Source organism: Periplaneta americana, chromosome 6 (genome assembly GCF_040183065.1).
Source record: "Periplaneta americana isolate PAMFEO1 chromosome 6, P.americana_PAMFEO1_priV1, whole genome shotgun sequence".
Classification (NCBI taxonomy): domain Eukaryota; kingdom Metazoa; phylum Arthropoda; class Insecta; order Blattodea; family Blattidae; genus Periplaneta; species Periplaneta americana.
In genome coordinates, this window is record NC_091122.1 from 142,561,790 (window position 1) to 142,573,052 (window position 11,263).

The window sequence follows — 11,263 nt, forward strand, 5'->3', positions numbered from 1 at the left end:
TGATTGGGACGAAAATACTTTGATGACTTCGTCATTGAAATTACAGTTGGGCCGCTTGCGAAGTTTCTGTAGAAATGACTTTTCAATTGACATCAGTGCCAAGCCGGATAAACGTTCTTGTGTATGAGTTGATCTACAGTAGGATTTTATTCTCTTCAATGCAGAAAATGTTCTTTCTACCGATGCTGACGTAGCTGGTATTGTCACAATTAATGTTGCCAATTTAAGGACTTCAGGAATAACTTGGTTCAGCTGGTTTTCATATATGGCAGATAATATTTCATGGATAGGTTTGTTCGAAAAATCAAAGACTTCTGCTGAATATATTACACTTAATTCATTTTTCAAACGTACTTGATCAAAGTGACTGTTATAGGATTGAAATAAATTGTTTAGTGCCTCATTCGGGAAGTTTTCTCTATAAGCAGAAAATTTTTGAGAATCTAGAAGATGTGTGAACTGAAGCTTTCCATAATCAGAAAATCTGTCAGTAATTTCCATGTTCATACGATCTAGTATGCTGTTGTACAGCTGCCTGTATTTCAATTCATCATCTCCTTTTCTTCGCTTTAATGGTGGTTGCATTGTATTGTCTGAAGAATTTTCATTTTCCATATTACTCCATATGGACGGAAACCCACTACGTCTGAACTCGGATATAGTATGTTTTAACTTTGATACCTCTTGCAAGCAGTATGCTATGTCTAGACTTTTTGTCTGAAGAATATTGTAGAGCACATCTGTATGTGCGAACACTCTAGCATAGACTTCAAGAAGAAATATATTCTGAAAATGTGTGAAAAAATACAAATATCCTTGAGCCTGCACAATTACATCATCATCCCAGTTTTCTTCAGAGTCATTACAAATGATATTTTCAAAGAAAGCAGTCAGTTGTTCTCTGTATTACTTTACTGTATTTACAAGCCGAGATGTAAAATTCCATCTAGTTGGTGCTACTTTTGGAAGTTTCTTTTTCATAAATTCCTTGAGTTTTTCTGATCTTTTAGGAGATGATGAGAAAAATGCAGCTAAACCCGACAGTGTTTTGAAAAAATGCGGCATTCTGGAATGGATAAAGTAGTTTGTTGCAAAACTAAATTGAGAACATGGCTGTAACAATGGACAAATAGTGCTTGAGGATACTTTTCTTGAACTTTTGTTTTTAAGCCATTAATATTTCCCGCTATAACTGAAGCACCATCATATGTCTGTGCAATTAACTTATTGCCGACATTGTATTCTGCTATAACACCTTCCACATGCTGAAACAAAGCAGCAGCAGTTTTGCCCGAACTGATATTTGTGAATCCTATAAACCTTTCTTGAACATTGGCAGTACTGTCGACGTATCTTAAAACAGTGGACAATTGACTCTGATTAGAGCAGTCACTTGTTTCATCAACAACAGTGGCCACAAAAGGTGCTTCTTCTATTTCAGATTTTATGTTCTTTATCATAACCCCACTTATAGCAAATATTAAATCATTCTGAATTGCGGGAGAAGTACCACGGAATACTGTTGAACTCTCAAGATGATTGGCCAGTAAATGGTCAAATTCACTTAAGGAACTTAAATATTCAATATAATTTCCTCTATTGTCCGATTCCACACTCTCATTATGACCCCAAAAAGCCAATTCTTGTTTTCCTAGAAAGCAGACTGCGTTAATAAGACGCAGTAAAATCTCCCGATTTTTTTTTCACAAGAGCATTGTGTTGGTTGATGTGTAGAACTTTTTGCTTATCTAGCTGTAAATCAATTCTTGTCTTCCCAAAGTTTGCAAAGTTCATGCTACTATAAATATGAGCTTTTGATTTGTCGTGTTTTAGGACTGCCGTTCGAAGGGAGTTCATATTAGAAAACCCCTCTTTTGACCACACATTAGTTTCGCGGCTAAATAACAAACATGGCCAGCAAAATAGTTTAGACAGTTTAGAACTACCACACAACCAATTCCACTTACCATATGATGTTGAAGTGAAATGGCGTGTGTACTCACGCTGTTTTTCTTTTACGTCCATGGACAAATTTAACTCAGGAGTTGGTCTTTCCATTTTCACAATTTCAACTTTCTCGTTGTATGTACGACGGTTAAAAGGCACTTTTAATAAACCTTCTATTACACAGTCATTTTCAACACAAACCTCTCCAGAAACTTGTTCTGCCATATTTTTCACAATATCACTTAATTGGGAAATTAAAAACTTAATAACTCACAATTAATATAACTCTTAGACACTCGAACAAATCACAAATTTAAAATACTGCACTGCAAGAACACAATCACATTAATGAGCTAGCGTACTAAGAGTTTGTTGCTTCGCGCCTTCCAAGAAACCGATCACGAGAGCGGCAACTCACCCACCTACAGTGCACGATGGAAACAGGAGGGAGCGGGGGGACGGGGAGTTGTGCGACGTGAGCGGAATGGTGACAGGCTACCCTTCGTAGCAGCGGTTTCTCCAGTGATGCCGCCTTGACAACTTGTTTCTTTCGAGAGCAGAGAGCGCATATAAATCTAACAATTACTTTAATTTTAATTACTGTGGTAAAACTAATACGGTAATACAAAATTATTATATTATGTTATATTATAAACTTTTTCTTTTGTAATTTCCTTGGGCTACCGCTGGTAGCCCCGGTAGTCCGCAAAATACGCCCCTGATAGAGGAAACAGTACATGCGCGTACAAAACTGTTTGAATTGCTCTTTCATTTCATGTATTATTTATGATTTATGTTAAATGTAATAAATACTACAAAGCCTTAAAACCCCGATATTCATTTTCAAACACCCGGTATTTAAAATATAATACTTGTAATTACTGAAGCAAGTGCACTTTGTATTTCCAACATATAACAAAAATAATTGTCTGTAATCTGTTTTGGATCATTCACAAGTCAATTCTACATTATAAGATAACAACTACATTGATGGTGGTGTAGTGATATTGTGGTGATGGTGGTGGTGGTGGTGGTATAAAGTGGCAGGACAGTGGTGTCAATATTTAATGAACACAACAAAATTTTAGTAGCTATTCTTATGAATGTAAAGTCATTGGAGTTCCATGATGCAGAAATTATTTACATTTATATTGACAAAATTTTAGCAGTAATAGAGCTTGTTTATTACCAAATTTATTGTGTCTTCAATTATAATCAATTAATGCATAATATGTGAGGATATTGGAAGCATGAACACATTATTTGGTGATACCATAATTTTTATTAATGTATTATTCTTCTTCTCACATGTGTGTAAAATTGTTTTGCAGCATACTGCCGAAACCCATATGATACACAGTGGTATTGTTTTGATGATACACGTGTGGAATCTGTAGCAGATACAAGTCTGATCACAGCAGCTGCTTACATTCTGTTCTACCAACGTCGTGGTCTTGGTAGCAGTTACAGTTCAGCTGCCTCCACAAGTTCATCAGGTTCTGGTGGTCTTGAACATTGGGTATGCCGTATGCCTGCCTTCACCCGTTCTAGCAAATCCCAAGAAGAACTAAGTCATAAAGGTCTGTATTGTAACAAAAATTTTACGTTAAGAGTAGCTTCCTGTGTGGAACTTAAGAAAAAAGTAATAGGACGAACAAGAAAAGAAACACAAAGTTTTATAAAATGATGAACTCTGAAATTATTATCATAATTGTTTATATATATTTTTTCAGAAATTGAAAGTTTTATATATGTAATTTACTTTTATAATTGTTAAATTCATTGTTTAAACTATATAATTTTGTACATTTCATTTGTATTCTGGACCCTCGTGGTCGACTGCAGTTCAGCAATAGACGAAAATTATAAAATTTTATTAGTAGTAATGATGACGTATATATCTGTAGTGCTCGGGAAAAGTGACACAAGTCAATTTTCACAAACCTTTTTTGACAATTTATTGACAACTTACGGAACATCTGTTCGCTTGGAAAAAAATACAGAGGTATTCCTCCCATTACAATAATTCATACAGAAAAAAATCAAATCGACATAAACCAGTGTAACTTGTCAATAAATTATCAAAAAAGGTTTGTGAAAACTGACTTGTGTCACTTTTTCCAAGCACTGCAGATATAATAAGGTTATGTTCATCTCATTTATTTCTAATATCTTATTTTTGAAACTGTGGCAAAAATTAATGTTACAAAATATTTTTCTGGACTCTGTTATCATATTTATAATTTTAATTAACAAACCATTTCTTTATTAAATTACAAAGTACACATAGATAATTTCATATTAAATCTATTCATTGGTTGCAGGCTCATCTACTGTCACCACCCCCACCATAACTATCTCAGCTACCACTACAGCCCCTACAACCGTCACAACAAATACAACAACAGCAGCAGCAACAACAACAATAACAACAACAACAACAAATAGTGCTGTTGCTACTTCAGCGGTTGAGAAGATAGGGACAGATACATTCCTAAGAGGTCGTAATTATGCTACCTTGCAACCAACAAGTAAAAGATCTGTTGCTACTGAGACAGATGCGGGAGAAATTGATCACTACTCTGATGATGAAGCTCCTCTTGCTCCTTCCACTGGAGGTGGGGATTTATGGGTAAGTATTAAACAGAAAGAAGAAAAGAAAATAAAACTTGTATTTATCTGTACTGCAATATAGGTATATTAAGGGTAGAATTTTTTAATAGAACTGTGAAAAGTAAAAGTGAATATAAATTCTGAGATGCTTCATCTTCGTATATTTTAATAATATTGTAAAATCTTTTTCTGTATTTTTTATGTTTCAGTATAGCAGTGTAACTTACTTTCCATTATCTCACTTATAATTATCACGGAATTAACTTTACTTTTGTAACTGTCTGTAATCTTAGCAAATTATTTACGTCATAAATATTTTTCAGTAGGACATATATCAGTAAATAACTAAACATTTAGAATAGCGATCATTGTGTATAAAATAATAGTAATAAAATTATTTTTTGCAAAGAAAACACGATTTTCATTTATCTTTGAGTCTAGGACATTGTGTCACATAGACTTGCCATATGGGACATTCCACGTCAAATCGAAAAAAATGCTTGAAAAATTGAGTTTGGTTTTTTTTAAAACTTCTAATTTTTTTATACACATCTTAAAAGGAGACGAAATAAAAATTATGTAAAATATAGTTCCCAAATATCTTGGAGCAATAGTAACAAATATAAATGATACTCGGGAGGAAATTAAACATAGAACAAATATGGGAAATGCCTGTTATTATTTGGTTGAGAAGCTTTTATCATCGAGTCTGCTGTCAAAAAATCTGAAAGTTAGAATTTATAAAACAGTTATATTACCGGTTGTTCTTTATGGTTGTGAAACTTAGACTCTCACTTTGAGAGAGGAACATAGGTTAAGGGTGTTTGAGAATAAGGTGCTTAGGAAAATATCTGGGGCTAAGAGGGATGAAGTTATAGGAGAACGGAGAAAGTTACACAACACAGAACTGCACGCATTGTATTCTTCACCTGATATAATTAGAAACATTAAATCCAGACGTTTGAGATGGTCAGGGCATGTAGCACGTATGGGCGAATCCAGAAATGCATATAGGGTGTTAGTTGGGAGGCCGGAGGGAAAAAGACCTTTAGGGAGACCGAGATGTAGATGGGAAGATAATATTAAAATGGATTTGAGGGAGGTGGGATATGATGATAGAGACTGGATTAATCTTGCTCAGGATAGGGACCAATGGTGGGCTTGTGTGAGGGCGGCAATGAACCTCCGGGTTCCTTAAAAGCCAGTAAGTAAGTAAGTAAAATATAGTTCCTTAACTGTACTAGATCTCATAGAAAAATTCCCTAAATGTATTGCACAAACGAAAAGATGGTTAACTTTGAGGCCAATATGTCAATTATCCTTAAAGATGAGAAATTCAATCAGATATAATTTTCACACAGATAACATAGACTTTCTTGATTTTTTCAAAATATTAATGAGATAATCATAAAAATGTTAATTTTATCTTTGTTCTAATATGAAAAAAAAAATATGAATATAAGAGTATTTTTAGTATCAGTAGTTGAATAAATCTGCGTAGTAAAAATTATGGGCCCATGAAAGATAGGCGAGCAAAACATTAATAAGAATGAGTGATTAATAGAAAGTAGCCCATGAATCATAGGCGAGCAAAATATTAATAAAAATGAGTGATTAATAGAAAGTAGCCTATATAGTGGTCTGGCAGCCACATAACGCAGATAGGAGTGGAGAGGTAATGCGATATGCAAGTGGGTGATGATGCATTATCTTAAAATTAATCTGTAAACTGTGCTCCATAAACAATAATTTTAAGGATAGGTAGCTCCTGCATTTCGTATAGACATAATTTGCAGCTGAAGAATATGTTTTGAGCATCCTGTCCTGAGGAATACATGCGTGCTTGGTTTGAATCCTGGGCTCTGTGCAAGCACTACTTTATCTTTCTTCTAATAACTTCGCTTCTTGAGAATGATCATCATTACTGACATAATAAAATTTTGTATGTTTCAAATTACACTGCGAACACTGATATAAATCAATGGGCATAAGTATTTGATTGTTTGTAGTATGTTGAAGGCTGGTTTTTGCTTTAAGTCTCTTGATTATACCTCCAACATCATCATAGGGACCCTTACCATGAGATGTGGCAAAGAAATGTTTTTATGCCGAAGTCTTCTTCGTGACAGCATAGATTGATAAAATTGCTTTTGTTTTTGTAATGAGAAGAAGCATCATCACTGAAATACCTAATCTTGAAATTGTTATGTAAAAAATTAATTTCTGTCTCTTCTTCTTCTTCTCCTCCTCCTCCTCCTCCTCCTCCTCCTCCTCCTCCTCCTTCTCCTCCTCCTCCTCCTCCTTCTCCTTCTCCTCCTCCTCCTCCTCCTCCTTCTTCTTCTGCTTCTTCTTCTTCTTCTTCTTCTTCAATGTGGACAGCAATTATGTCATGCTTTAAGTGATCAGAAATAATTACATATGATTGGCATTTAACCGTAGAATCGTTTTTGTGATAAATAACAAAAGAGTAAAGAGTAGCATGATTATTATTCCAGTGGAATCCATTTACTTCATCTTGATCAACAAAGGCATGGTTCTTTGTAATATTTACAGTTACAAGAAATTCTCTGGGATTTAGTTTATTTTAACTTCATTGTAAATGTGTTCTACTGAGTCACTTTAAAAGTATGCACTTTAGAGAAACTATTTCTTCAATTGCACATCTATAAACTCTTCTTTTTTTATGTCATGTTATCCATCATTGCTTCCCCAAATGCAGTGAATAGTTGATTTTTTAACTCACGATGTCCCGGGACATTCATTGCAGTTGCCTAGATGGCAAGACAGCAGTGGAAAATTGCAAATTATTGTGGCAGTACAGTTTTTATAGTTATTTGTTAGGAAGACGTGCTTACTGGTTATGTCAGGTATTTTAGCTCCATTTATCATTAATTTTGTATTCTCGTGTATCATACACACACACAATATGGGTATAACCTTTCCAATCAACATTACAATTTACCCGACAAAAGTTTTAAAACAAGATCTTATAATTGGTTATCTAAAAATTCATTTTACTCTCCTGGAGAGTTTCCAAACATAAATTCGAATGAAATTGTTTTTAATTAATAAATTTGTTTATATTTTGTTAGTTTTAATAGTTGCTTAGTTTTTGCAAGGTAGTCTATGTGACAAAAGCCTATTACTTGTATGTGTAATGGCCTAATAAATTGAATCGAATTGATTGCAGGATTCCTCCTCTTTTAATAACCAAAAGGCTGAGAAGAATGGAACACCCGAAAAGACCCAGCCTTCTAGTGAAGGAAGAGGGGACGGTATTGGACCTGAATCAACAGAAAGGAAAGATGATACAATGACAGAGATTACAGAGTCTTGCGTGTGACTGACATTCAACCAGTGTGACAGTGTTTTGTACATAGAAGTGTACATAGTAAAAATTGGCAATAGTATCTGACACCATACCTTGTCCACCTTTTCTCATTACTCCCTTTGCTCATGCTCATGCTTTGGAAAATATCAGGTATGATTTTTTGCAGGGTATGTTATCCTCTCTGGCAGTTTACTTTTGATTGTAATTTAAGTATCGAACATACATCCAGGTGAACTTTGTAGACATGATCTGTGTAATTTTGGTTTGCTGTATGGTAAATTACATGCTGTGAGTTTGTGAAATTCTATACCCAAATGATATTCAAGACCTGTCTGTAAGTTCGGTATATTATATTTTATTGTGTTTTGCTACAGACTTCATATACCTTGTACTTGAAAGTATAAAAACTAGTTATGAATTTCTTCATTTTCCATTATTCCATTTCTTCTTCTTTTGGAAATTCATGTACAACATTGTGAGGAACATTTGTACAGTACATAATTGGCTCCCTTCACAAGGATTGGTAGTGTTTTGGAGCCAGAGCCACTCTTAAACTATACCCCACTATCCAATAACAGAAGATGCCTTAAGCCCATTCATTGTATTGGACTCTCATGTATACTTAATAGTGCCGTAGAAGATCGAGTAGCAATTCACATTGTTGTATAATAAATTCTGTTTTTGTATCTTGAGTAGCATAGGATTTTGAATGTCATGGCTTTTTTTATATAGTTTGTTCCCCTCTGTGGCAGGGTGGATGAATGATACCATTCCTTAAAATGAATGAAAAAGAAGTTACGTGGTTGAAAGAGTGTGTGCTAGTCAGATTTGTTGAGTCATAGTCTCTCTCCTTCATTACATATTGTTGCTTCCTGTTACTTAATTAGATATCTAGATCACCTCCACATTCCATTACTTCATCTCCACCAGAATTTGATCAACATGAAGATGAATAGAAAGAGAATTGACATGTCACCACTTATATGGCCAGAGTCGTAACTTTCTTTAAGTTAGTAAACCAACATATTAAAGCCAGTTTTGAGTAGCATTGCTTATCTTAGCGATGTAGTCCTGCTCTTATAATACCATTTTTACCATAAAGTGTGTGCGTGTGTGTGCGTTTTTTTTTTCCTCCACGAGTTGAGTTTTTTTCCATGTAACTTGTAGTAATATGTGTGCATTCTGTAAAACTGCAGAAGTATTTTTCGATAAAATCATTATCAAGCGTATAATACTTGCTGCAAGATGATGGTTTTAGTTACCTTTGTTAAGTACATTTCTACAGAGTTTGTATGCAAGTCTAGTCCACGTATTTTCTTAATATAAGTTAGAGATGCTGATGGCTGTCCTTTATTATGTACAATCAGTGTTGAAATAGATTAAAAATGCGTTCTTTTACACTTTACTGTATAATTTCCTGCAGTAAGGTTTAACCACTTATTAAGATTGTTGGATATAGTTATATAGGAATATGAATGTATGCTGCAACTACATTATGTTTTAGTCCTTCAACCTTCCTTATTGTTCTTACAATTTAAACTCATAGACAGATATTACGTAAATAATTACGGTACATTAATAATATTTAAATAATAAAACTTTAACATAGAAGTCTTTATGTTGATGTACTTTGTTATTGCGATTTAATTTACAATTTTCTAAATATTAGAAACTTACCAATATCTCATTATTAATGTAAGTAATTTTTGAAGCAATTCCCGTACAAAAAATACGAGGACCTGAAAGGATAAGAGAATAAATATGAGAAAAACAGAGATATGAAGGAGAATTAAAAAATGTTATATAGAAGAGAATTATGTATACATAATTATTGTAATTTCATATTTCGAAAACATCAATAAGTGCTTTAGAAAATTATAACAGTAAAGGAGGAAATCGCCCCCCTCTTTGTTGAACTGAATCATGTTAAAATTTCGTGCTAAGAAGCATTTGATATATACATGATATCGCATTTATTAAAATTGTACTCTCCGTAACAAACAGATAACTGATTCTTGTGTAAGCCTTCAACTCATCCTCCCCTTAACTTTCTCCTGATGATGACATAATCAAGGTTATTGATATAAATTTTTCATAATAATTACCGTCCTTGTGTGGCATTTCCCTTAAGTAACACATCAAGAAAATATAATTTAATACCACTGAACATTAAATAAAACATAAGGTTTTCTAATGTAGCAATGAAGTTGGATGATAGTAGTTATAAATGAATACCTCAAGTGATGTTGTTTCACTAAATTCGCATTAACTAATTGTATTGTGTTCGAACTTTAAGTACATGTAAATGTGAGAAAACATAGTTTTTTGCATTTAAATAAAGTAACAAGTTCACATCAATTTCATATTTCTCGAGATTTATGTAATGATTCAATATTCACTGTTCTTATGCTAGTACCATACTGGTGTGAATACCTTGGGTGTGAATGTTAGGTATGAATGATACAATGTTGTATTGTATAAATGTAATGCAATTTATTCCGTTCTTCTGGATTCTTTCACCTAAAAATTAATTCGGGCATTCATACCCTAAAAATTATCCATTTATGCTTAAGTCTAATAAGAGTGTCCATTCTCAAGTAGGTAGACAATTTAATTTGTATGAATAGTCCAACAACAAGAGTACCTATACATCAAATATTCATATGTATGAGGTCTCGCCCACCTCATTGAATATTACACGACTAATATGAATTAGTCAATTGTATTATTACTATTAAATACGAGAAAAATCGTACCGGCACCGGGAATCGAACCCAGGACCTCTCAGCTCTGTGTGCTGAGCGCTCTTACCAACTGAGCCATGCCGGGACATGATCCACGGCGCCGGCCGAACTCCTCTCGAAATGCTGCTGAGCGCTCTTACCAACTGAGCCATGCTGGCGCCGTGGATTGTGTCCCGGCATAGTATTACGAGAGGAGTTCGGCTGGCGCCGTGGATCATGTCCCGGCATGACTCAGTTGGTAAGAGCACTCAGTGTGCAGAGCTGAGAGGTCCTGGGTTCGATCCCCGGTGCTGGTACGAATTTTTCTCGTATTTAATAGTAATAAGAGTACCTGTGTTCAAATATTGAGATTCTGATGCTGACTTGCATGTCAGCTCACATGAACCTGCTGCTATTAGAGATGATAAAATAACGTGATCGACTGACAATGCCTCGTAACTGATGTTCCTTTATGTTATGGACTGATAGACGTTTAAAATGAGACCTAGACATAAAACAATACAGAGAAGAATTGTTGACAAACACAGGTTTTACTCATCATACAATTGAAGATGGGAATTGTCATTAAAATAATCAAGTAAAATTCAATATGGAACAGTGAGCACATCAAATTATAGACAAATCGTTT

At 34.3% G+C, this 11,263-nt stretch overlaps 1 protein-coding gene and 1 non-coding gene across 2 annotated transcripts in view; one reads left to right on the top strand and one right to left on the bottom strand.

The window, feature by feature from the left end:
- The window catches only part of LOC138701869 (ubiquitin carboxyl-terminal hydrolase 31-like), a 96,245-nt gene extending 86,845 nt beyond the window's left edge, over positions 1-9,400 (top strand). The window contains exons 9-11 of the mRNA XM_069829199.1: positions 3,279-3,527; positions 4,272-4,579; positions 7,751-9,400. Of these exons, the coding sequence (XP_069685300.1) occupies positions 3,279-3,527; positions 4,272-4,579; positions 7,751-7,903 (710 nt within the window). The 3' untranslated portion in view covers positions 7,904-9,400. The remainder of the gene's footprint in view (positions 1-3,278; positions 3,528-4,271; positions 4,580-7,750) is intronic.
- A 1,244-nt stretch (positions 9,401-10,644) lies between these two features.
- TRNAC-ACA (transfer RNA cysteine (anticodon ACA)) lies at positions 10,645-10,720 on the bottom strand. The gene has a single exon. It is a non-coding gene; the product is annotated as a tRNA-Cys (tRNA).
- Positions 10,721-11,263: the final 543 nt, after the last annotated feature.